This window comes from Bipolaris zeicola (genome assembly GCF_000523435.1).
Source record: "Bipolaris zeicola 26-R-13 unplaced genomic scaffold scaffold_0, whole genome shotgun sequence".
NCBI lineage: Eukaryota > Fungi > Ascomycota > Dothideomycetes > Pleosporales > Pleosporaceae > Bipolaris > Bipolaris zeicola.
Genome location: NW_006912049.1, coordinates 68,811 through 94,093, shown reverse-complemented (window position 1 = coordinate 94,093; position 25,283 = coordinate 68,811). Strand labels below are relative to the sequence as shown.

Below are 25,283 nucleotides of genomic sequence, written 5' to 3'. Positions count from 1 at the left end.
ATATTTCATGAGTCAATTGTCCTTGTGCTTGTGAAGAGAAACCATTTTTTCATGGTGCATGTCAAGTTCCCTACGTACCAAAAGCACGACAAGAAAAATAACCTATAACCCAAACTTACTCTTCATAGCCCCCATAACAAAACCCCTCTTCTGTTTTCCGACAAACTTATTCACGTCATTAGCCCAGCCCGCACTATTCTGTGACAGATTATCCATGCTATCGCCGACGATATTCAGCTTCTCAGTCCGCTCGTTGAGCTGTCGCGATGCCCATGCGCCCCAGCCTTCTTCAGCTTGAGGATCGGCCTGTCCAGGATAGGATTGGTATTGCGCAGCAGGCGATATGGAAGATGAGGCGTTATCACGGCGACGTTCCTGCTCGGCTTCTGTACGTTGTTGGGCGAGCTGACGGTTTGAGAGTGGACGGTCTGGGCCGCCGACTGCGGGAGATGTTAGCAGAAAAGTAATCAAGGATAATCATAGAGTAGATCTTACTGAGCAGGTCCATATCAGCTGGCGTTACATATTGGGTACCGGATATCCATTGTATGTTGCTGATCGTCGGTCGTGGCGGAATGACTAGATCTGGATTGAGCAAGACATCCTTTGCTCGATCACTTGAAGCTGTTAGTACCAACAATCAACTATGGATACCATCACTTACTATCGGAACCCTGCTCCGAATATGTTAATCAGACCCAACTCTGCTGGACCTTTCCATCCAAGAATATCTCCCGTGGCTGTGATGATCGCCTCTGAAAACCGTCGAACATCCAGGAATTCACTGACATTGACGGATGCAATTTCCTTCAGGGCTGGTATCGAGTAGGCTCTTGCACAGCCATCACCATAGAGACCAAGCAGCGCATACCCATTTTCCTCGTACCTTACCACCATCGCGGCATCGCACAGAAACTGATCAAAAGTTTTGTGTGCGCCCTTGCTGGTAGCTGGACGGAACAGTCTCGTCTCAGAGGATGTGACAGCCAAAAGCACGCCGTTGACCTTCAGCCCAGTCCTCAGACCACCTACAGTAGACTGTGAGGCATACGCTGGGCGGCCTGTGTCGGCATGTATGGGGCAGATACTCAAAACTTTGTCGTCTAGCGAGCACGCGCCTGCGAATTTCGCCGAGTATCGACCATTTGCTTCTGGCAGTATCTTGAAGGTTGCGAGGTGGCCAAGGTTGGTTCCAACATGCACCAAGATACTCGAGTAGTCTTCGTCCTCGAGTGTCATAACGCTGAATTCGATACAAGTGGGCCACTCTGCTTTCGGCGCTGCCTGGGCCGAGCTGCGCCGGAAACTAGAGCGCTTGTCTGACTTGATGAACTCTTGAACAGATGCTTGGAAGATGATTGCTGGCCCTCGGAGATCAATAATTGTAAAGCTTCCACCTTCAAAACCGGCAGCAACAAAGCCTACATCAGAGTGCTTCAAAGCAGTGACCGGCCCATTGCCTCCATCGAGCAGTGTGAGAGGTAGTAAACCCTCCTTGACAGCTCCCTCACTTCTTTCAGTAATGTCTGTGAGCGCCTGAGGCTTGTTTTCTCCTGGTGGGTACTCCTGACCTGCATGCTTGTTCATGTTCCATCTGAACACTACCACTTCCCCGCTCTTCAGCCCGACCGAAAGTTCAGAAGCAGCACCTGCGAATGAAGTTTTTGTGATGTGGATATCCTCTGGCCGGCCAACCGCTCTAGCAACGTCAACTTGAAGTAAATCACTGTTCTCAATCTCATCAGCATGCCCTGCATCCCACAGTCGTACCGTGCCATCTGCATGAGCTGTCTGGACAATATTTCGGTTCTCAAATCTCTTCAGTGGATGTACTGCTTCAGCGCCACCGGTTAAGAATGGAGGGCCTTTTTGTCGCTTTTCAGTCATTCCGAGCCATCGAGTTCGCTCTACTGGTGCGAGGTTGATGTAATTGATATATGGGTGGACAAGCGTCATGGAGAGGTGTAGTTGGTTGGTAGGCGTAATTGGCATACCACTTGGAAAAGACAAAGTGATTAACTCGCCTGAAGCAAGCAAAGCAATTATTGCAATAGGGTCATGGCAGCCAGCGAAATGTGGCGAAGATCTCGGGATGAGGAAAAGGTCGATAACTTCGGTGCCAGGCGGGCATGGTAATATCCTTTGCCTCTTGGGATTCTCAAAGTGAGCCGACAGGATCTGCCACGATGCAGTAGCATATACGGGCGTTCGACCCAACTCGAATAGAGTCAGACTCTTTGCCGAAATATTCGACGGCTGTCCGCCTGCTACAAGGATGGCAGTGTCATCGGGGTCCTGATTCGCACACCATGCGATCTTGAAAATTGGCGACTTGAGCGCGAAAGACCCCTCCACTGCACCCGGACTGAAACTCCCTGGGCCTGGTTTGTCCACGTTTGTATCTGTGAGCGTCCTTGCCTGTATAATGCGGCCATCCTTGGCATCCCAAATGACGATACTGCTATCTTCATGTCCAGTCAGAACAAAGGTTCCCGTTGGATGCCAGACGGCTTGCGTCAGTGGTGGCTCGCGTTCCTTGAAGATGGAACCTGGATCTGAGTCTCCACCTGGCGCTCCTTTTGGAAGACGGTAGTTGAAAAAGTGAGTGGCCTTGTTTTGCTTGAACGAGTAGATGACTGCGCCGGAGTTGTATCCAATCAGTAGAGAGCCAATGTCTCGAGGGTGTAGCGATAGCGTGATGACGGACGTTAGTCGAGATCTTGGAAACTTTTCGCGCCACAAATTGGGTATTTTGAAGGGTGTGAGCGTCTCTCTGTCGAGATCATATGCGAACACCTCACCATGCTGCGTGCCCAACAGGGCATAGTCGATGGCAGGATCACTGTGGAGCGCTGTGATTTTCGCAGGGGGCGAGTGTGCATTTAGCAATTTCTTGGTGTCGAGCGAGAAGACGGAGAGGTCGTTTTTCGAGTCTACGCACAACAGCTTCTCGGCACAGAACTGGAGGATCTTGACGGATGCGCTACGGTTAGGAAGCGACAGCACAACCTCGACTCGCTTCTGGCCGAATACATAGATTTGACCGGGGCCATATTTGCTCTCGCTTGTTCCGACGGCGATGAGAGACTGGACAGGGTCGTATGCGAGCTGGGTGATTTTGGAGTTTGTGCCATAGTTGCGGATCTTCACATGTGGTTAGCTTGCACGCGTTGGAGGAGGGGCCTGTGGCAGAGGCGGGGGGCTGCGGCAGCGCAGGCATACATGGTCAAGCACAAAAAGATCAGGGCTGAGGCCCTGAGAGAGATCGTTGCTGATTCCAGCTTGCTTTCCGCGCAAGAGATGGGCCATGGTGGCGTGTATGTCTCATGGCGCTGTGCTGGGAGGCTGCGGTGGACAGTGTCGGGCTGCACCTGGCCTGCCATGCACTGTTTCGCCGGCAAGAACGCGTTGCGCGACGTCATCCGGCAACATTAAGCGGCCATGCAGGGTCCACCAGCCACACAGAGAGCACACAGCGCTGACGCCAAGCCACACTGCCCAGCCACACCTGGTCATGCATTTCCAGTCATTCCCACACACCTCACCGACAACATCTTACCATTGACTCAGTACGTAGCATGAGAATATCGACCAATATTTTCGTACACACGTAAACAAATTTGATGGATATTGTAGTACCGTCTGTACTTGATACCGTTACGATGAACCCTTCTGTGATACTCACAGACTGACATTCCGACGCCATCCGACTAATCCACTTGGGCAGACACTGTTTTACAATTTCTCTTTTTAACTGCTTGATTCTCATAGCACTATGCATCACTGCCACCCTTTGATGCTATAGTAGGTACTGGTGTAGCGCCTTTGCAATGCCACTCTACGCATTGCACGTTTCCCTCTAAGCTATCTGTGATAAACAGCGTCTTGCCGTCTTTGCCACCAAAACAGCAATTTGTCAGATTTATACCCTTCGTACCCGACACGATCCTTGCCTTTGGTGTTCCATCCGCATTGACAACGAAAATAGACCCCAAACTTGGATGGCACACAAACAAGCTCCCTTCCTCATCCATCACCAACCCATCCGGTCCTACAGTGCCGAAACTCTGGAAGAAAAGGCCTACTTTGCTCGTTGTTCCATCTGCATGAAGTGGGAGCCGCCAAACCGCATTTGCACGTGTCATGGCGACGAAGAGGAATTTTTCGTCAGGCGACAGCACGAGACCATTGGGGCTGACACCATTTTCAACGAGTGTGTCGAGTTTACCATTGGGAGATAGGCGATACACTTTACCAGTGGGGTCTGACAGTCCGGTCTGGCCCTGATCCGTGAAGTACAGCTCGCCCTTGGAACTGAATACCAGATCATTAGGACCTTTAAAGCGCTCTAGGTTCCGACGCGAGAGCCGTGGCGAGATTTTGCCTGTCGATGGATCAAACGTCAAGATGCCCTATAGCCAGGTTCAGCCGATGTCTGGCTTTGCTACATGCTCCTGCAAGATACCTGTTTGTAGTCTGCAATCGCGATTTTGCCTTCAGGGCCTACGGCCAGGCCATTTGGCTCACCGTCCCACTCGGCCGCGACCGTCACTTCTTTTGTAGGCGAGATACTGAGTATCCGTCCGTACGGGATGTCCACGACATAAAGGTGGCCTGAAGAGGTGTAAACCGGACCTTCAAGAAAGATGTTCTGAAAGGCCCGACTGAAACCGCCTCGCCATTCCGAATCGCGGTCCTTGCATCTGATTTCATCCGGGATACGAAAGTATAGGGATGCGGTTATTGTGGGTGGCGGCGGATAGAAGTTCATGTTGTCTGATTATGTCTTATGAAGATTCATGAGATGTCCCACGATATCTATTCTCTCGTTGGAACGTAGCATGCGCCATAAAGCTTACCAATTGCGACGTGCAAGTTGTATGTTCTTTCGGGTGTCAGCCGATCCAATAACGGCGCAGCCGCTGAGGTCTGATGAAGATACCAGTCCCATCAGGAAAAGCCATCGGAGTGGGGCCGAGCGTGCCTGCCGCCCATCGTGTTACGTACCCCCCAGATTCCCCACACTTTTCTCCGCATTGACTGAACTCACAATCTCCGATTTATTTGACTGCGCTTCAGCTGTCGATATGTCACTAAGTAAAACTGTACAAGATCCGATGCCGAGTTACGTCGAGTCACGCTGACTTCACCAACTTCACTAAGGGATTTGTTCTTTGTGCCTTGGTCGATTCCGGGAACGGAGCACAGTCTTTCTGGAGCTTCATCGCGCGGTCGGAATAAAGGGAAGCCAGCTTGAAAAAGACAATAAATGGACACGGATTGATAGCGACGCCTCTAAAGCCCATTTGGTGCTTACTTTAACATCTAATGTTGCTCCGAGGAAAGGGCATGACGTTGGGGGAGGAAGCGATCTAGGGGATCTCTCAAACATCTTGTCTGTCAAAAGATGGCAGTAGCACCGTGCTTTCATCAGAGAACAGCTAGCCGATTGGGGTGAATTGTACAGAAAACATCCGGATCCAGATTCCCAGCCACCATCGCATGATGCTGAACGATACTTGGGCATCCATTTCACGCGTCTTCATGTCGATTACGTATTTATCGATTGTGAGGATGTTCTTACAGCCACATTATAACATCCCGAAGCCTGAGGACCAGCACAGGACCGCCTCCACTTGATCAGAATATTCGATAATGTACCGTGCGAGCCCCCGCTTTGTGAACCTGTTTGGATATTTCGACACCCGGCGATCTTATCACAGCACCCAAGTCCCTGTCTCGGACATTCGGGCCACCCTGCGAGTCAGTAAGTTTCGTGTCCGAATGCAGTGAAGCCATGAGGCGACTTGCTTCGGGCGCTTCGGTGGGTGAAAGACCCAGCATCGGGACCCGTGCCGAATGCGGGGTCTCCGCACAAACCTACCCAGCATGCAAACGTCTTCGTGTCGAGGCTTGCTGGCTAGCGATTCATAGATGATTTCGGCGAGAAGAAGGGCAGTTGTGCCCTCGCAAGGAATACTTAAACAGTCGAGGTTTAAACTATGCGTCTTGCGCTCTCTTTCATGTTGACCAACGCTGCTGGGCTTTATCGTCGATACTATGACCAAGTCGAGTCTTCTTAAAGATACAGTCAAGGCCATCAAGGCGTGTCCGCGAGAGATATTCAATGTCTGGCTTTTCTTTTGCACAGCCGTGTGGAGTTTTTCAGGTGTGGCAAAGGGGTTTGATGAAGGTATTCTCACGCTTATCTCCCTGTAGATGGGATGCTAACCTTTGATTCAGGCAATATAGCATCGATTGTTGTGCAAAAAAAGTTCAAGACCGAGTTTGGAGTCATTCATGAAACTGACGCTGAATATGCCAGTAAGAAGCATTTGTTGAAATCACTTTTGTATCATCCAGACTAAATTTTGTGCTGCCAGACACCAAGGGATGGATCGTCTCCATCGCTACAGCGGGTGCCGTCTTTGGCTGTCTAGCTTGCATCAATCTCGTGCAGCTATGGGGACGAAAGTGGACCATGTTGGTCTTTACGGTCATTTACATTGCTGGGATTCTAGGCCAGACCTTCTCAAATGGTAGCTTGTCGGCCCTGTACGCTACCCGTTTTGTTACTGGTATTGGAATTGGTACCACGACCGTTTTGCCTTCAATCTACCTTACTGAGGTGAGTAACAAGTATGTACAGTTGCAACCGCAAAATACTAATTCTAGACTTTCAGATTGCCCCCCGAAGCATCCGTGGCTTACTCACCCTCCAATACGCCTGCTGCCAACAACTCGGCGTCGTCTTCGGCTTCTTCTTCAACTACGGCATCACAAAGTACCACGCCGGCACGCACCTCCAATGGCAACTCCCCACGGGTCTGCAGCTCGTCCCCGCCGTAATCTGGGGCATCGGAATCCTCTTCACCCCCGAGTCCCCCCGCTTCCTCCTCTCCAAATCCAGGCGCACAGAAGCCCTCCAAGTCCTTTGTCGCTTCCGCAACCTCCCTGCCGACCACCCCTACATCGTCGCTGAATTCGCCGGCATCGAGCACCAACTCAACCTCGAAATCGAAGCCGTAAGCGGCGCCACAGTCTGGGACTTGTTCAAAGAAACCTTTTCAGTAACCGAGTACCGCCGCCGCTTCGTCCTCATGTTCATGTGCCACATGTTCGGTCAGTGGTCCGGCGCAAACGCTATAACGCAGTATTCACCCTCAATCTTTGGGTACTTGGGTATCCAGGGCGAGGAAGCACGCTTCCTGGCTACGGGGCTGTACGGCATCGTGAAGTTTGTGTCTGTACTCGTGTTTTCGATTTTTGTAATCGATTTCATCGGGCGCAGACGATCGCTTATGCTCGGTATTACGCTACAAATCTTGACTCTCACGTTTGTGGGTGCGTACCTCGGTGTCACGAATGGAATGTCGGCTGCGGAAATCGAGGCGAGTGCGAGCGCTACGGCCGCGAGTAAAGCCAGTATCGTGGCTATCTTTATCCATGCTGTGGCGTGGTCGATTGGTTGGTTCTCTATTCCATACCTTGTTTCTGCGGAAGTCTTTCCTGTTCGTATCCGCTCGCTCAACGTTTCTATCCTCATGGCGTTTCACTGGGCGTTCTACTTTGGTTGCTCGCGCGCTATGCCGAGTCTGCTCGCTGCTACAGATCGCTATGGTGCGTTCGCCTTCTTCGCAAGTATCTGCTGCATGTCGTTGGCATACGTTTACTTTGCGCTGCCGGAGACGGCCGGGCGCTCGCTGGAGAGTCTGGATAAGCTGTTTCAACGGCCGTGGTATACGGTTCGGAGAGTTGCGTATCCCACTGGAGATGATTTAGCGGATGGAGGCGCACGGAGTGAGGGGAAACTAGGGGAGGTGCTGGATGAGGAGAAGAATGGAGAAGTGCGGATTGAACAGCATGTGGAGAGGAAGTGATGAGAGTACGGTGCTGAGATAATGAGAACAAGTGTGAACATATAATTAGGCAGTGGTTCTGTGAACATAATGTGAGCTATCATATCCGCTAAAATACATGCTACGATCTAAGGAAATCCCTCTCGTCCTTTGTCGCGCCCACATCACATAGTCAATACTCAGCACCCAAATCCAGCACAAGTAACCAATGGACCACGTTTTTACATATTCGCTATCTCAATCCCTGCATCCCAGACATCTACGAGGTACTAATTAGAAAGAAAAGATACGTGGCCCCGGAAAGAAAGAGTTTAAAAAATAGCAACCCCCAATCGGACGCGCAAACGCTTGTTAACAAAAAACCACACATGTAGGGTGCTAGGAAGAAGCAATTGAATACCGTGATAATCACTTCATTTGTCCAGAGACAGAATACCCCTATGAAAAACGCCGCTTTGAATCATCTATGGTATCCAAAATAAAACACAGACACACCTTGTAACTCGATCATTTTTGCCTTCCCGCAGCAACGCCTAAGTAGGCATGGAAGCACCGTTAGGAGCACCATACACTGAGCCGTTAGGAGGCTGGGGTGTTCCGGAGCCTTGCCTGCTATTATTAAAGCTGTTTTGGGCTGCGAGCCGGGCCTGCGACTGAGCGGCCGCTTGCACTTGTTGGCGCTCTAACATGATTTGCTGCGGGTTGTTTGGCATACCATTGAACGGAGTCGTGGCAGCAGGCAACTGTGAAGTGCCGTACTGGGAGGGTCCGTAATATGTGCTGCGCATCTGACCTCCGGATACTGGTGTGCTGTACCCAGGACGTGCGCCATAGTTAGATGGCGTAGGTGTAGGCGCACCCTTGATTGGCGATGCAGTGCGTTGTTGTGGTGCTGGACCGCCGTTGTAAAGAGGCGCACCATTCTGTGGACGTGGATAGAAGTTGGCCTGGTTTTGTTGTGCTGCATACCGATTTTGGCCCTGTGGTTGAGGCGTCGAATTGTAGTATTGCGAGCCGGCAGCACCGCCATATCCACTGGGCTGCGCCGAGCGTTGCGGGAAATACTGTCCAGAAGGCGTGGTTCCATAGCTTGTTCGCGTCGTCTGCTGACCATAAGAAGGCGTTGCTGCGTATGCTGGCCGGGAAGAAGGGGCATAAGAAGCACCGCCTGGCTGGAAAGGCTGCTGTACGCCCGAGGGTGAGCGTTGCAGATGTATCGAGGAGGACCGGTGCATAGGGGGTTGTTGTGAGTACATGGGGCGACCGCCTGGTTGCTGTACGGACGGTGTAGGACGGCCGTACTGGTGCCCAGCTGCGGGATAATGTGCACCCGCGCCAGAACCCGTGCGCGCCAGTGTCGCGGGCGTGGAAGCAGTCATTCCAGGTGTCTTTGAAAGTTTCAAAAGCTGATCATCCTCCAAGACTCCCTTGTACTCTTTCGTGTCGAAGAGAATTGTTCGACTGATGTTCAGTTCGTCCATTTGGTCCCCATTCAGTTTGGCAACGGCGTAGGGCGGAAGTTGTGAAATCAGTAGAGTCAGCTGGGACTTGAGAATCTGATAGACATCAAACTCTTCAGACGATGGTGTTGATGGACTGCCAGCCAGGTTTGCCAGAGAGGCGTTCTGAACAACAGGTGTGCGTGGGTTGGTCGTAAGTGAGAGGTTTCTTATCCTTTGGTAGGAAGCCAATGTTTCGAGGAGCTCTGAGATATCTTTGAGAATTTGTTCCGTGTCTTTTTCTTCTTCGCTCTTCTCTTCTGTGCCAGGCAAAACATCTCCATCAATAGGCGTAAAGTTTTCAACAGCTTCTTTGAACAATTCGTCTTCGTCAGCGGTTCCACTGGCAAGTGCCGCCTCTGCTTCTTCAGGATCGAGCAGCGCCGGGTCGATTGGGAACATTTCATTGAAGCGCTTCTCGCCTACCTTATGCCACCACACCATATTCTTTGTCTCCCCGGGAATGATGGCAGACGTGTCGTCTCGGGTTGGTGCAAAGCTAGAGTATGCACTGCGAAACAGAGCATCCTCCTTTGCTTGCTGGACCGCAACGAGAATGGCCTCAGACGGTGGCTGTTGGGCCTCCCCCATACTCAGGGCACGCTGCCTGCTCTTTTGCTTTGCAGTTGGCGAAATTTGGTCTTTGGGCATGTCCACGCCGCCATAACCTAGCCAGAAACCAGACGACAAGCTTTGATGGGCATAAGACTGGGAGCCCTTGCGCCGGGGCTTGGGGGCTTCCTGATGCGCAAAGGTAATGGTGTTGTTGCCTTTGCTTGTTGTTGGCCTGGCAGACTTGGGTGGACTAATCTGTGTCAGGTGAGGAGGTGCCCGAAAGACATTTCCGATTGTCGCGGGTTGCTTCTTGCTATCTGGATCAGAAAGAGGATACACTTCCGTAGTGCTAATGAGGTTCGGGAGATTTGCCTCGCGCAGAGGCAATATCACTTTGACGGCGGTATCGAGGGTGGATATAGGGGTTGTGGGGGATATTTTTTGAGGCTGCTGCAGGCTCGAGAACAGCTGCTTAGGTGGCGCGCTTCCGTATAGTGTGAGGACTGTCCGACTCTGGGGACCCTCTGCCTCATGCTCTTCTTCCTTGATAGCCACCGGAGTGCCTTCTTCTTTTGACGCGTGCGGAGCTGCCTCTTGATTGGATGCTTTTGCCTGGTGGTGTTCTTTGCGTGCTTCTTCTCTGCCCACTAGGTTCTTGAGAATTGTCTGGAAAGCGAGGACCTTGGCTTGGAGTGCAGTGTCCTGGGGAGACGTTGTAGTGGCCGAGGCGTCGCTTGCGCCAGTGGAGGCCAGAATGTCCGTGGTCGCGTTCTCAACATCTCTTTCAAGAGCGTGCAGAGAATCGTAGGAACCGTCTTGGATAAGGGTGGTGATTGTTGCCGGGCCAGTCGGGGGAGTCAGTTTGGTGCGCTTGGAATCAGCTTCTCCAGAGGCAGAGCGGGCTATCGACGAGGTTATGGGATGCGACAGAATCGAGGGCTGTGTGTCGTAGCTACTGGGAAGTCAGCATATGGACAGAAAGGCGACATTGCCAGTTGGGCAGGAAACAGGTTTGCAGCAGGCGTACCTCTTGAGGACCTCGAGTATGTCGTGCAATGCCGCCTGCAGAGAACGCGTGCCGTCTGCTGGGCTGTCTGCTTGAACAGGCGCGGGAGCGACATTGGAAGGCTTGGGACGGGGGCTGGCGAGTTTGCGCTTTGCAGCCGAGGGCGACGTGGGCGCAGGCGGAAGGGTCGGCGGGGTGAGGGTGCCGTTGGCGGCGGCCATGGTGAGTGGTGCGTGGTGCTGGGGATGCGCTCGTGATGGCGTGGGATGGAACGCGCTCAGGGCGGCCGGAGGAGTCGTTAGTCGCTTGTCTTCAGCAGCATTCCCTCGCCGCGACGGTGCAGGGCGCGATGCAAACAACAGGTGCAAGAAAATAAAAACTCGGACTTTGGCGCAGACAGGCACGAGATGGGGCTCTGTGACGCGCAAGTGACCGGGATCTGGCGATGAATGGTGTTGGAGAATTGGCTCTAGGTTGCCCGTGGTCCAGATGCGTACCACGGCGATGAATGAATTGCTTGCCATCAGCCAGTCAACCATGGCAGCGCGAGGCGCAGTGCCAAGCATTTGCGCCACACTCGCCCGCCTGCGCCACATCTATGATTTTGCTGCTGCCCTCCGCCTGCTATCCACTGCCTGCCATCCACCCCGTCCTTTTGCTGCAATTGACGTCTACGCGCCCTCGCCCTGGTCGCTTCCGTCAGATGAATGCCCTTCATCCTCTCCCTGGCAGCTCCACGTAGCCCGCATCGTCCTGGCCGTTGTGTGACGCGCCTGGCTATCGGCCTGGTAGGCCTTTCTCACCAACAACGCCGACTTGGATTGCTGCTGACCTGCTGCTTAAGCTTCCTTTCTTCACTGCATCCACACACGACCCTTCCTTTTCTAGCCGCGATCGCTGTCACGTGAGACGTCACTCTTCGCTGCTAGCATGCCAACGCTCCCTCCCCTCGCCAACCCGCTGCCCGTCTTTACCTCCCCGCAATGGCCCGCCTCTGTGTCGCCTCGAGGCGCTTCAGACACTATCAAGGCGCCATGCATCCACGAGCAACTTAGCCCCACATGTCGAGCCAGACGACTTTCAATCACCACTAGACGCCGTTGAAGATTTCAACAATGACACCCCGTTTCGTGCCCAGTTGTCGCGCAATGCCCGAAAGGTGCTACGCAAGAGCAGACCTGCCATTGTTCTGGCATCCATCAATGGCCCAGCCAAAGACCTCTACAGGGATAATAACTCCAGCCAGAGCGCTTCGTCATACACTGCACAAGACTCTATGACCCAGGAACAAGATTCGCAAACCCTTGCGACAGCTGGCATATCCGTGCAGCATCCTGAGCCTGTTTCGCTCTATTCTGTACTTGCGCGCTATCTCGAATATCGCACCTCCTCACCTCCCACAGATTCTGATTTTCGCTTTACTGCTTCAGAGTTGCACTTGCTGCGATCCAAAGGTTACATACCCGAAAGCGTGGAGCAGTGGGCAGCATGTCTTGTAGAGCCCAAATGCAATGTGGCGGCTGCAGTCTTCGAACAACAGTCTGAGGTACCCCCTCTCTTCCTGCTGTTGCTATTTCTGCGCCGCAAGCATATCAGAGTGCACAGTTTAGGTATCATTATGAGGCACCTGGACCGGATTGTCCAGTTAGACACTGTTGAATGGTCCCAGCTCAAGATTATTGCAGTCCGCCTACTCCGCCATGTGCGCGAAGTCTGGCCTGAGTCTGTGACATGGGTCACGTCTTTCCTGATTGCTCAGTCCAGTCGCCTACACAATAGGTCGCTCCGAATGCTGTCTGATATGACTCGCTTCTTCAATTCCTACCTTGTGTTGCTATGTCTGCCTACAAGCGTCCGGCCCTTAGTCTGTGCGACTTACCAGGAAAAGGCTCAGTTTCAGATACTCAAGTACATGGCTAGTACATCACCATCTATGGTAGTGTCACGCCCCGGTTTCCGGGCAGTAGCTCGTAATCAGTTGGCTCATGCCAAGACCATTCAGGAACGAGATTGGGCAGAGCTCAAAGGCCCATCTTGGCCGCCGTGGAAGGAGAACCGTACAGCAATGGACGAAGAAAAAGGCTACAATTTTGGTGCTTCGCGGGCCTCTCAGCTCTTACATCGCATGTACGAAGCTGGATACACCAATCGCATGTTTGAGGATATGGTGCAGATCTATGCTGGTTGGGATACAGACAACAGCCCAACAATACAAACTCGAACTACACTACCACATGTTTCTTCGAGATTCAACGACAACCGCCATATACGCCCGCTGCTCTGGGCTGCGCGTATACGGACCACACGCACGCGAAGAGAGGCCTGGGCGTGCTTCTTGTCCCACGAGCTTTCGGATGAAGGTGCTCATTCCGAGGTGTACCTTGCCATGTTCGAAAAACTGCATTACTCTACTGTAAGGAGAATACCTGCCACACCGCTTTCGACTGATGCAGATCAAGCTCCTGAAGAGGATAGTAATCATCTGCTACCTGGAGACATGAAAGAGGTCCTGCCAGATCCCTCATCTTCATTGCACTATGTTTATCTTAGTGAGCCTGTTCCTGAGTACAAAGAGCTACTTGAACGAATGCGTACCACCAATATCAAGCCTTCGCATCGATTACTTGCCTTTCTCCTGGAAACATGTCCGGACTTCCACACATGTCTGAATTTACTACATATGAGTAGACAGGATTTCAATGGTGGTATAGGCCGCATACTGTATGGTATGAATGACGACGACGCCTCGGTCCATTCAGTTGATGGATACCTCTTCACAGCTATCATCCGGTTCTTGTGTCGTTTTGGGCGTTTCGAGCGACCGCCTCCACAGGAACCCACCGTACTGGATCCTCACGAACATGCGCAGCAGATTCGGACCAACAGGAATTATCTCTTGGAGTATGCGCATAGCCTTCTTATACGCTATCGGCCGAAACATCGGCCTGCCTGGGCAATCTTTATCAACAAGCTGCTACATCAAAGAAAACTTCCACAGGTCGTCCAAGTCGAACGCTATAGGGTCGTCTGTGATTTGCTTGGGCACATTGAACAAATCGATCTTGATGTTGATGATGACATCTTTGGCTGTGCATGCATGGCGACTACGTATGCCGCACAGAGCGTGGATCAGAGCATTGCCTCTATCAAAGACGCGCGCTTGTTGTCGACAGGCTCGGCCCGTCTCAGAGATTTATTCAACAGCTTAGTTGGGGCCAATGTCAATATGCATTCTTATCCAGAACAGCCTGTGAACGGTGTTGTTTCACCACATGTTCCTGGGCCTACAGAGCTCCACCTGTATGTGCGAGCCTTAGGCGCTCTGGGCGACTACAAAGGGCTCTACTCGTTTACGACCTGGCTGACCAATTACCATTCTGAAGTCAGTGTACGTGCGCAAGCACAGCGCGGTGGCATGAACACTTTGTTCAGAATGCTGGTGGCGTTGAGATTGGCTGTTAGCGGTGGAGGGCCAGACATGGGATCTCAGCATGCATCTTATGCACCCGAAGACATTGCTTTGCTTATCAGAAAGCAGATTGAGGGTGTGGAAGAATGGGGCGGGTGGCCGACGCAGGAGCATGTCAAGATGTACATTCAAAAACAGTTGAAGTCGCAAACTCCATCTGCAGGGGGGCGGTAGAGTACGAATCCACAGACGGATATTTTGGTTGTTATTGTCGTGATAACCCGTAGATCAGCCCTCTTGAGTCTGAATACAATGGTTGGTCGCATCAATACCCGAGTGTAGCTCTGGATATACTGCAACAGTGAAAGAACATAGAAATGGAAACGATACTAAACCAGCACCAGTCCTTTCACGCTGGAACAGGCACCAGGCTATCCTTTGCCAAGCCATGATACGCCTGCTCCAAAGATGCCGTCACTTGCGCAAACCTTTCCAGCCACTGCAACTCCACCTCTGCACGAGGCACAACCAGCACCTTGCCAACATCCTCCTTCGCATCTTCGAAACAAACCTGAATGCGAATCGGCGTAGCATCAGCGCCTAGATTCTGTCGTCCCATCATAATTGATGACTCTTCAATCGCATCCCCCTCTACCTCTTTACCCTTTCTCACACCACGAGCCCATACAGGTCTACCCTCAATAACCCTTTTACACTCCTCCATCAACTCCCCCTCCACCTCCACCTTTTTCCCATCCAGCAACCCCATCCGCAGCACAACCCCATTAAACAACCGCACACAGCACTCATACGGCACAAGCCCAGGCCACACAAAGCGATGCAAAAAACCCCTGTGCCGCCGCCACTTTCCCGCTCTCGCTACATTCACAATCCGCCTCGCCTGCGACCGCATCGTACTGGGGATATGTGCCGTATTTAGCGTGCTGGGCGCGCTCGACCGCGGGTCAAACGGCATCTTAAAGCACGTAGGATGTGCTTCGTACAGCAAGGCCAGCTGCTCCAATTGCTCCGCCAGCACTTCAGCGTTGGCCTCACGGGCACGCTGGTACGATGCCAGAAACTCGGCAAGCGACGCGGGTGTCGGGAACGAAGCAGGGAGTTGCGGGAACGAAGCATCATCTGGAACAATCGGGCTGAGTACGCACGTCACCATGCGAGATAGCTGGCTAAGCCAGTGCTTGACCAGCGCTTCGCTCGTCTGCAGATTCCGCACTTGAACGAGACTGTATTTGGAACTCCACTCCGAAGCTTTGTACGCGAGGAAGCGTAGGTTTCGCTCTTCGTAGATTCGAGTAGCGTCGATACATTTGCGCGAGGGCGGGAAGCCGTGTTTTGCAACTGTGTCGGTTATGGCGAGGAGTTCTTGCAGCGAGGTTACGGAGGCTGGGGAGGTGAAGTGGTGATTCCAGGGGGAAAGGCTGTGCTGGAGGGACCAGGTTAGGCGGGGGCCTGCGCACGAGGAGAGGCGGATGAGTTGGTGGAATTGGAGGTGTATTAGGATGTCTTCGTGGAGTTCGCAGGGGAGGGATTCGAGGTTTTTTGATATGCGCTGGTATTTTGTGGTTGCTATCATCTTTTTTTGTTCACCCCCGGAGGGTGATGTTTTTTTTTATGGATAATTTGAAGTTATATATATATAGGATCTGACTTTGTTGTTTTGTTTCGTTTATGTGGACTTTGGGTCGTAAAACATTATTCCAGCTCCTTGGGTGCGGTTTTTGTACGTAGTAAAGTAGGTGGGGTTTACGATACACGAGGGTTTTGAGTCATTCACAAAAAGGGCGCTGTTTACTAGTAGGCAAAAAGGGCTCAAGTGGGTTAAAAAAATGGCGTTGAAAAGGACAGCGCATTGAAGCCTAACTTGCATTGTTGCCTGGAGGCTTTATTTGAATTGAGCGATACCCCCGGGATCTACGTGAGTTGTTTGGTGGGTAGAGGTCTACAAACATGACGATAGAGCTGTCTCCGTTACACGCGCCACACTTTGCGGCTACGAAGTCCGCTGAGGAAATATGCGAGCGGCTTCGCGCTGATGAGAAACTGATCGATGCACAGAAGGCTTGTAGTTGGGTGGCATGGTATCTACCCGGCTACGATACAGACCTCGGAAGAGCGGTTGCTGCACGTCTAACACCGATACTCGGTGTGAACCACGAGCTCAGACGACTGATTTATGAGAATTGCCTTGGCAAAATTCGGCAGTATCTGAAGAACGATGGAACCAATGCGGCACACAATGTAGCTGTTGAAGAGATGGAAGAAGTTGGAAGAGAGATTCTCCCAGAAGAGTTTTCAACGGCATTAAAGGTTCTCGTACATTTACAGGACAGGAAGATCATTGGACGAGACACCACTACCGAATCCATTACAACATGGCTACAGGAGCAAGTTGCTACCCACCATGAGACTCCTACTCCAAGCATCCCAGAGCCACCACCCGTACCCCGCAAGCGACTCTGCTACATCTGCCGGCTCGAAATCAAACGTCCGTTTCCTTCTCACTCATCAATGTGCATGCCCTGCGGCGCCTTCAACCACGCATCATCTCAAATCTCCATGCCACCAAAAATGACCTTGACGCCTGATTTCACCGCCTTGGTCACTGGAGCACGGGTTAATCTAGGATACCACACTGCGTTGCGATTGCTGCGTTGCGGAGGCCGAGTCATAGCTACGAGTCGGTATCCGCGAGATGCTATATCGCGATATACAAACGAGGCGGATTCTGGCCAGTGGATAGACAGACTCAGGGTGGTAGGTGCAGATTTTCGGAGCGCTAGAGATGCGTTTGAGTTGGTGCGTGAGGTCAAGGTAAGTTCTTCTTTTTAGCTTTCTACACAAGAACGTCAATTCGAGGCATAAACTGACGTGTGATGTTCATCTTTGCAGGAGTGTTTAAAGCAGTGGGCAGATGGGGGAGAACCCAGGTTGTATGCGTTAATCAATAATGCGGCTCAGACTCTTACGGATAGTCTTACGAAAGAAGAGCGTGCCATGGGGCGCGAGCAAGACTTGAAGAAACGTGGGACGCATGCGGGTTTGTTGCTTGGGGAGAACTACACGGCGAGAGTGAGAGGTGGAGCACTGCCGTTGGCATTGGAGAACGGGAAAGCGCATTCGACACGGATGGATGGCCCAGAAAGCAATACCGATGCTATGTGGACTCTAAAAGAAGTCGATGCGTCAAAAGATACCACGTCAGAAATCGAGCCGTATACCAAGTCGTCGTGGGTACAAGGCATGTCCGAGATTCCTTACGAAGATGTTGGTTCCGCGCTTTCCGTCAATACGTTTGTTCCTTTTATCCTCTGCCGGGAGCTCCTTCCACTGATGGGGATTATTGAGCTGTTACCGGAGGCGGCATCAGGAAAGGCTTCCAAACCCCAAGGCTACTTCATCAACGTCTCCTCGCGTGAAGGCATCTTTGAAGACGTTCTTACGTCGACGGCGAAACGGGGCAAGCATGTGCATACCAACATGTCCAAGGCGGCGTTAAACATGCTGACGGAGACCGAGGCGGAGCCTGCATGGCGGACGAGGAGAGTGGCCATGAACACGGTTGACCCGGGGTACATGAGCGCGGCACCAGAGTACGAAGATGCATTTGATGGGACACGACCGATTGGGTGGGAGGATGGTGCTGGGAGGGTGTTATGGCCGATTGCTGTAGCGGAGATGGAGGGGCTGGTTATCCGGGGACGGTTCTTGAAGCATTACGGTGCTGTCGAGGTGGATCCGGGGAGGGGGAGGGGATGAATAGTACTAGTACCCTCTTCTTTTTTGGTCCGCGGCAAAGTCACATCCGGCGCTAGGAATACATGTCCTCGACACACAGCAATGGTGTTTTGTCCATGGATATCCATGACGGAGGCATGTCCGTTTTTTGTCTTTGGAACCGTCGGTCCGTTTCGGTGACGTAGAGGCAGGCTACAACGTCCCTGGTGCCGAGGGGTCAGTTCGGACAGTGCAAGAGGCGGGGCCGAGGTGCTAGCTTTGTCTTTGATACAGGGCTTGAGCGGAATGCATGGTGGTGGAACTATGGTTTCGCAGGCTGTTTGTTATGTAAGCCTCGACGATGGTGAAGCAGTATGCAATTGAGTACTCTGAGATGGGGTTCATTATGCCAGGGTATAGAGTAAGCACACCTTGTACATGATGTGCACATCAGACCGTCCTTGCACTAGCTTACCAGTGATGGTCAGGTCACGTTTGGCTTTGTTCTTTTCAACATGCACACGGCCGATGATGCCTCCTTTGTGCTCTGAAGCATTGGTCCCGATGCACAATGGCGCGTTACTTGTGTGTACTCACTCTCCATACGGCAGCCGGCGGTGTCGAAGCGTGCTATGGCATGGAGGCATAAATCAGCGAGGGTCAGGTGGACGGGCCGTGTAAGAAGTCTGGTCACGAGCAGGGCTGGTACGGAGGGCCCTGAATCCTTATTGACGGGTGCAATCTAAGGAATGAAGACGCGTGATCAGGCAGGAGATGAGCGTCGGGCCCATAGACGCCTCTGCCGATGCCAGCCCCGCGACAGCAAGCGAGCGTCTTTCAGTCTCCAACAGGCCCCTCGGTCAGTCCCTTCTGGCGCTGGTCAACAGCCCAGTCGCAATCGCACAGCACATTTCTGTCTGCCTGCCTACTCCATCGCATCCCATCGCAAACATTACAAGTGTTCACTTCAATCTGCTAGGCAGCCATATCGCGGGGTAGGACAATACGAGCATAGTACAGTAACCCTCTCGGCCAAATACCTACACACGACAAGCACGCTGCTATCAGTCCTCTCGACCACAGACGTTACCACCACCCACTCACATTCATCCTTCCTCTCACACATTCACCCACGCACACACAAATCATGGCATCCTTTTTCGAGCAGTTGTGGGAGTCCATCTTCACGCCAGGGCCGACTCCTACGCTCCTTGTCGCAACAAACGCCTCCTTCGCCGCACTCCAACTTCTCCTCTTTGCCATGCTCCTCGCGACCTACAGCATACACTTCATCATCTTGTCTCTCCTCTGTGGAGGTCTCTGGTGGTCAATCAACTGGTTTGCGGCAGAAATCAGGGCTGCGCAGGAGAAAGAGGAGGAGGCGAAGCGGATTCGTGAAGCTAGAAGAGGCGCAAAGGAGAAGGGTGATGATGGTGATGGTGAAGCCATGGACTCGGGAGACGATACTGAAGTTGAGACCGAGGTTGAGCAGAGACAGGTGCCGCAGCCCAAGCCCAAGCAACCGCGTGCTGAGGCACAGAGCACTGTCTTGGTTGACAGACCACAAGGCAGTGCTGTGAGCAGCCCACCACCTCCTCCTGTGACGGCCGGTGCGAGCACTACTACAGGCGCGACTACAGGGCTCGCGGTCCCTGCCAACGAGACAACCAAGAGAAGAAAGGGTATGGCTGAGTCTACAGGCGATTTGTCTACGGATAGCGAGTGGGACAAGCTGTCGGAGGATTCCGAGGATAGATGAAGACGTTTGTATTTTGCTGGCCGCTGCTCGCCATGGTTCTGTATGCTTTTTTGGATGCTAGACGCGATTAGACTGTGCATCTGTACCCCGATGTCGCGACACGTGAACACGCGCTGCTGCTGCCACCCCTTTCCCCTGTGCCCTGCACGTCAAGGCGTTGTACATTTGTCTCTTTTCCAATCCAGGAGCAGAGAGTGATCTCTGCTGATCTCACCTCACCCAGCCGGCCATGCATCGGGCCTGGAGTTGCAATGACTGACTGGGCTGTGCTTGCTTGCCTGCTTGCCCGCCTGCTTGCCCGTCATGCCCCGCCAAAGCTTCCACCCTCACCCATCACAATGCCCGAATGCCCAACTCGCCCATATCTCCATTTCCACATGTCGCTGACGACGACGACGCCTTGGTCCCGACCCGCACCTATAGCGGCCCTGCTATCCCATGTCTAAGCTGCTGCCTTGACCCTGACATCCGCGACTATACTTTGCATAAACCCCCGCCGTCGCACACGAGCAACCCCCCGCAATGGCTGCCATCAACACGCCCGTGAGCGTCGCAGAAGTGGCCGAGCAGGCTGGAAACTACACCTACGATGCGCACATTCCCCTGGCAAACTGGCTGCGCACTGCCAATACCATGCAGAAAGAGGTGCGTCGCTAGACTCCATGCAAGGTGCGCATGCTCACAGTTTCCCAGGCACAAGTCTACGAAGCAGAAGGCAACGATGCGCAGACATACCTCCTGCTATACCGCCACGCCGACCTTATCCTTCAGAAACTACAGGGCCACCCCGACCGCAACAAGCCCGAGAATCGCAAGGCGCTGAATGCTGCCACAGCCGCCGTCAGCCGGGACCTGAAGAAGCTCGAGGAAATTGCGCCCCGGATAAAGAAGAGACATGAGGATTACGAGGCAAGGCGCAAGAGGCAGCAAGAGATGCTCAAGTCGTTGGAAGGCAAGACTGCTAGTTCTGCTTCTCAAGAACTCGACGGGTCCAGGAGAAGGTCGTATGACTCGAGACGGACTATTGACGCGCGCGCTCAAGATAATCATTTGCTGGCTGCGAGACTGGCACAGCGAGAAGTAAGGAGGAGAGCTACGAACAGGATAAGTGTGGGACAGCATAATGTTTTGGAAGCAGACGACCCGGCACGGCGTTCTGGTGGTACCTTGGATAGTTGGCAAAATGAGTGGACGCAGCACGGCAGCGACAGAGATGATATTTCTAGCCAGATACAAGAGGTTGCTAGGTTGCAGCAAAATGGCCAGAGAGCATCGTACTCGTCCGTGAGTTGGAACCCGACAATGCCTAGTGCCTCCATATACTGACAAGCACAGCATCCAGCATCTCAGTCAACATCTACATACCATTACCCAACTGTTCCTCACAAAACAGCACAAGAGACATGGAACGACTCCCAATCGAGTGGTGTTCCACCAACGAGACCCCCAAAGGAACAAATATACAGGTCTTCAGGTCTCCCCATGGTGCCTCCACCACTGCCTCCCAAGCCTGCGGCCTCTCCATACGATTCGCGATCAGAACGTCCACGCCCTCCACCTGTACCAGGCAAGATCTCGGAAAGCGCACTACCATTGCCAGGCAAAGTACTCGACCAGCGTCCACTCACTCCTTCTGGAGAATTGGACGAGTTCACCTTCAAGCCCTCTGCCTATCTTGAAAACGGAGATCCGCTTCGTCCCGTCTTTCTGCCGTCTCAACTCCGCAACCAGTTTCTTTCCCTCGCATCATCCAACACTCGTCTCAACCTCGAAACATGCGGTATGCTTTGCGGAATATTAAAATCCAACGCCCTCTTCATCACGCGCTTAATAATCCCCGAACAAACAAGTACCAGCGACACGTGCGAGACTTTGAATGAAGAGGAACTCTTTGACTACTGCGATAAAGAAGAATTAATGGTCCTAGGTTGGATACACACACACCCAACCCAAACATGTTTCATGAGCAGTCGCGATTTACACACGCACGTCGGATACCAAGTCATGATGCCCGAAAGCATAGCCATTGTCTGCGCTCCCACTAAACAACCTAGGTTCGTTTTTCTCTTTCTTCCTCTTAGGTCCTTTCTTCCGTTCAATATGCTAATGAAAGAATAGCTGGGGCTGCTTCCGTCTCACTGACCCCCCAGGTAAACAAGCAATACTCAGTTGTACCCGCCCAGGCATCTTTCATCCTCACGACGTGGATAATATTTACACCGAAGCGCTTAAACCGGGGCATGTGGTGGAATTGATGGATGCGCCGTTGGAGTTGGTGGATATGAGGCCGAAGAAGAAGTTTTAAGAGGGTGTGGTGTGTGGAAGTGGGATTGAGAGGTGACCTTTTTTTCGCTTTTGTGATAGGAAAATGGATATATTGCATAGCGAGGGTTGCATACGATTGCAATGTTTGTAACAATGGGGAGATGGAGATAGAAGTGATATCTAGAGAAGCATGACCCTGATAATATATGAAAGACCTTCCCCTTAGTTACTTTTGCAAAACACTGATATACGTTGGTGATTTGTGTAGTATATATTTTTTTTCCAAAATGTACGTTTTTCTCTTCCTTCCCCCCCCCCTCCTCCCCGTACTTCTTCAAACAAATATTCGAAACACTTGTATCCTACATTTTCCCCAAACAAAAAAAAATTATACCTGACTTGCTTCTCCTAGGGATTACGTGACTTTATACCCAAATATCATCTCATCTTTCGTATCCTCACATGGAGCAGAAGGGGGGTTTGGATATAGATATAGGGTAAAGGAAACGAGTTCGTTACGTGGGTTTAATGGGTTTTGATGTAGCGGAGGGTGACAATATCCATGTCTATATTGATGGTGGATGATTTTAGTTTACAGTTTTGGTGAAAAAAGTAAGAGAAGCAATGAGTGTGTATGTGAGATAACAGCTTAGGTAGGTAAGAGCAGTATCTAGCTGTGATTGTTGAGTGTCACGGGTCTAAGAGGAGGAGGGGGGGGGATTTGCCGTCGTGATTCTCTTTCTTTTCCTTTCTGATGGTAAAGTAAGCATGGGTATTTGGCGCGATTTAGTCTTGCTTGAAAGATTGTGTGATGGGGAGATATAAATTGGATCGACAATGTTTTCTTTCTTGGCTGGTTTACATGGAACCAGTCCAATGCACACAGCTCGTATCTGAAACAAAGAAAAATAAACAACTCATGGAGGAAACAGTAGCAATGAGCAAGGGGGGGGGGGGTTGTTCCTCGCGAAAACTAGGACAAGGAAACTGGTAACCCTACCCCCCCTTGCATCATTTCGTGCCACTTACCTTTTTACCATCGCACCTCCCCCACAAGTTCATGTGGGAACAAAAACAGGTACCAGGCGCTCTCTTCACGACTCATACACCACACACACCCCCCACAACCCCCATCTTCCCTCGCTCTCGTATCATCGCTAAGAAAAAACCTTTCCCCCCAAAACACCTCACGATCGTCGACGTCATCACCTACAAACAAGAAGAATGTCACTCCCTTCACCAGCCACCCGCCAATAACAGGATACATGTATCTAAACTGCGCCCATCCCGGAATGGCGGATAAGTGCCGTATCCGTGTGTGTGTGTGTGTGTGTGCCGGTAACCGAAAAGAGCCTAAGATTGGATCTCACAAGTCCAAACATGGCCGCGAACCCGATAGATTTCGGGAGATCGACAGATACGTGCTATTAGGTACTTACTCTACATCAGCGATGGTTTCGTTTACGCCATGGGCTCTTGTATATGCTCAAGCAAGGCATGATATGTTTTTTTTAAAGTTGAAACAAAAGCAGGTTTTCGCGGCGTGGTGTTGGTTTTCGAGCTGATGTGCGGCGCTTGGAAAAAGGGATTTGCAGCGTTGGTGGGACTAGGGAGGTTTGGCTTGTTTAGTGTATTTTTTCCTTCTTTCATTTGCGTTCTTGATGCGGCTGGCGAACCATTTTTGGTTTTTTCTGGTTTTGAAGACCTTGCGCTACGGGTGTGGGGATCGAACTTATCCAGGTTTTTTCTCTCTCTTTGCTTTGCTTTCTTTTCTACTGGCCTTGTTTGTGCAGCAGTTTGGTGGTTCAGTTTCACCCTGGCGCTCTCGGCATGATCCGAGTGTATAAGGCCGAGGGGCATATGAAAATTAAGTGATGATCGGGATCGGAAGATAGCAATCTTGGTGGCCTTGGTAGTGTAGAAGGGTTGGATACAATTGGGTCGGGATGAGTATCCATTTAAGTGCGCTACTGCTGAGATCAGGCCATCGTGGTTGTCGTGGTTCAAACATTGGGTTGAATGGAAATGACCACCAAGAGCTCAAGACTTGTCAAGTGTTCTCCCGCAATCAAAAAAAGACGTTCAACAGGCTCGGTACTGAGTCGGCAGGACACAGCCTGAATGATGCGTACCGAGTTGCCCACCCTGTTGCCGTTCGTTAGTCGTGTGGCTTTGCTTTTCTTCTACGTTGCTCTTGGCTAGCGACGGAGCCTAAGGGACCCATTAACACGAGTTGGCGTTACATCGTAAATCCAAAAAAAAAAGAATCTGCCGCAACTGGGCTGAGAAAGTTCGAAAAGCCCAAGGCTAGGTGCCGCTGTCTGGCTTCCGCTCGGTAGTATTATTAACCTGCAAGTGGAGATTCCGAGTATCAATACGATATTCAGGCACGCGATTCGGTGATTGTGTGCACATGTGAGCGATGTGCTTGGACATGTGATGGCCTGACCAAGGGGTTTCCGAAAACAGCAAGGTAGGTGATGAAGTTTTTCTTGGTAGTATTTGGCGACATGGAAGGTGTACGTATGGGTATTCTGGGCGTGCTCATGCAAGAGCCAGTCGATAGGAGACTGGGATACACTGTGTAAGGTATTCCAATTTCTTGGTACCGAAGGGTGATGCGCAGCGGGGGAAGGGAGGGGAAGTTGTAATGCAACACTTTCCTGAGCAGTCTAGCCCCGTCTCCGACCAAACATGGCACTCGATGAGTTTGGTGTTTTTAGGAGCTGTGCCTCTTTCTGGTGTGATTGTAATTCAATGGTGTGTTGGATGTTCTTTCCACCGACCCACCGACGGATGATGGCCAGGTCCGTGCTTGGTAATGACGTCGTTCAGGAAATTGTTGATAGGGTAAAGCTCCACAGCGAATATGTACCCGCGTACCAATGACTTGTGCGCATGGCTACTAATGTAACACGTGCATTTGATACAGTAGACGTGAGCTAGGAACGGGTTTGAGAAGTGTTGCGCTACAGGGAACCAGGGCGGCGGGCGTCGCACGGAGACAACTCCAGAGTAGGCGCAAGGTCGACACCAGACACTTGACGTCAGTAGCCACGTATCTGAAAGCAAATGCACATTACTCGCGCAGTGATGTGTTTCCATATGTTTCGTGCACATCCCGAGACGTGGTGAAGAGCATGTTTGCCCAAGGCCGCGTCAACAAGTTTGCCTAGACCGCTGGCCAATGTGCCAA

At 51.8% G+C, this 25,283-nt stretch overlaps 9 protein-coding genes across 9 annotated transcripts; 5 read left to right on the top strand and 4 right to left on the bottom strand.

The window, feature by feature from the left end:
- Positions 1-102: 102 nt before the first annotated feature.
- Positions 103-3,309, bottom strand: COCCADRAFT_80610 (uncharacterized protein; the record flags this gene model as incomplete). Its single annotated transcript, XM_007708197.1, has 4 exons — positions 103-440; positions 496-617; positions 665-3,144; positions 3,223-3,309. The coding sequence occupies 4 exons, from the start codon at positions 3,307-3,309 to the stop codon at positions 103-105; spliced, it is 3,027 nt and encodes a 1,008-aa protein (XP_007706387.1).
- Positions 3,310-3,773: 464 nt separating this feature from the next.
- Positions 3,774-4,771, bottom strand: COCCADRAFT_21359 (uncharacterized protein; the record flags this gene model as incomplete). The annotated part of the gene is made up of 2 exons (XM_007708112.1): positions 3,774-4,412; positions 4,466-4,771. The coding sequence occupies 2 exons, from the start codon at positions 4,769-4,771 to the stop codon at positions 3,774-3,776; spliced, it is 945 nt and encodes a 314-aa protein (XP_007706302.1).
- Positions 4,772-6,060: 1,289 nt separating this feature from the next.
- Positions 6,061-7,880, top strand: COCCADRAFT_31646 (uncharacterized protein; the record flags this gene model as incomplete). The annotated part of the gene is made up of 4 exons (XM_007708143.1): positions 6,061-6,169; positions 6,244-6,324; positions 6,384-6,628; positions 6,684-7,880. 4 exons carry the CDS (start codon positions 6,061-6,063, stop codon positions 7,878-7,880), a joined length of 1,632 nt encoding a protein of 543 aa, XP_007706333.1.
- A 512-nt stretch (positions 7,881-8,392) lies between these two features.
- Positions 8,393-11,140, bottom strand: COCCADRAFT_31645 (uncharacterized protein; the record flags this gene model as incomplete). The annotated part of the gene is made up of 2 exons (XM_007708142.1): positions 8,393-10,865; positions 10,941-11,140. 2 exons carry the CDS (start codon positions 11,138-11,140, stop codon positions 8,393-8,395), a joined length of 2,673 nt encoding a protein of 890 aa, XP_007706332.1.
- Positions 11,141-11,902: 762 nt separating this feature from the next.
- Positions 11,903-14,562, top strand: COCCADRAFT_25 (uncharacterized protein; the record flags this gene model as incomplete). Its single annotated transcript, XM_007708074.1, has 2 exons — positions 11,903-11,915; positions 11,975-14,562. 2 exons carry the CDS (start codon positions 11,903-11,905, stop codon positions 14,560-14,562), a joined length of 2,601 nt encoding a protein of 866 aa, XP_007706264.1.
- A 175-nt stretch (positions 14,563-14,737) lies between these two features.
- COCCADRAFT_31643 (uncharacterized protein) lies at positions 14,738-15,922 on the bottom strand (the record flags this gene model as incomplete). Its single annotated transcript, XM_007708141.1, has 1 exon — positions 14,738-15,922. One exon carries the CDS (start codon positions 15,920-15,922, stop codon positions 14,738-14,740), a length of 1,185 nt encoding a protein of 394 aa, XP_007706331.1.
- A 374-nt stretch (positions 15,923-16,296) lies between these two features.
- On the top strand, positions 16,297-18,105 carry COCCADRAFT_21354 (uncharacterized protein; the record flags this gene model as incomplete). The annotated part of the gene is made up of 2 exons (XM_007708111.1): positions 16,297-17,160; positions 17,239-18,105. 2 exons carry the CDS (start codon positions 16,297-16,299, stop codon positions 18,103-18,105), a joined length of 1,731 nt encoding a protein of 576 aa, XP_007706301.1.
- A 1,105-nt stretch (positions 18,106-19,210) lies between these two features.
- Positions 19,211-19,822, top strand: COCCADRAFT_80926 (uncharacterized protein; the record flags this gene model as incomplete). The annotated part of the gene is made up of 1 exon (XM_007708196.1): positions 19,211-19,822. One exon carries the CDS (start codon positions 19,211-19,213, stop codon positions 19,820-19,822), a length of 612 nt encoding a protein of 203 aa, XP_007706386.1.
- Positions 19,823-20,344: 522 nt separating this feature from the next.
- On the top strand, positions 20,345-22,127 carry COCCADRAFT_80788 (uncharacterized protein; the record flags this gene model as incomplete). Its single annotated transcript, XM_007708195.1, has 4 exons — positions 20,345-20,467; positions 20,516-21,106; positions 21,158-21,876; positions 21,941-22,127. 4 exons carry the CDS (start codon positions 20,345-20,347, stop codon positions 22,125-22,127), a joined length of 1,620 nt encoding a protein of 539 aa, XP_007706385.1.
- Between the last annotated feature and the right edge of the window lie 3,156 nt (positions 22,128-25,283).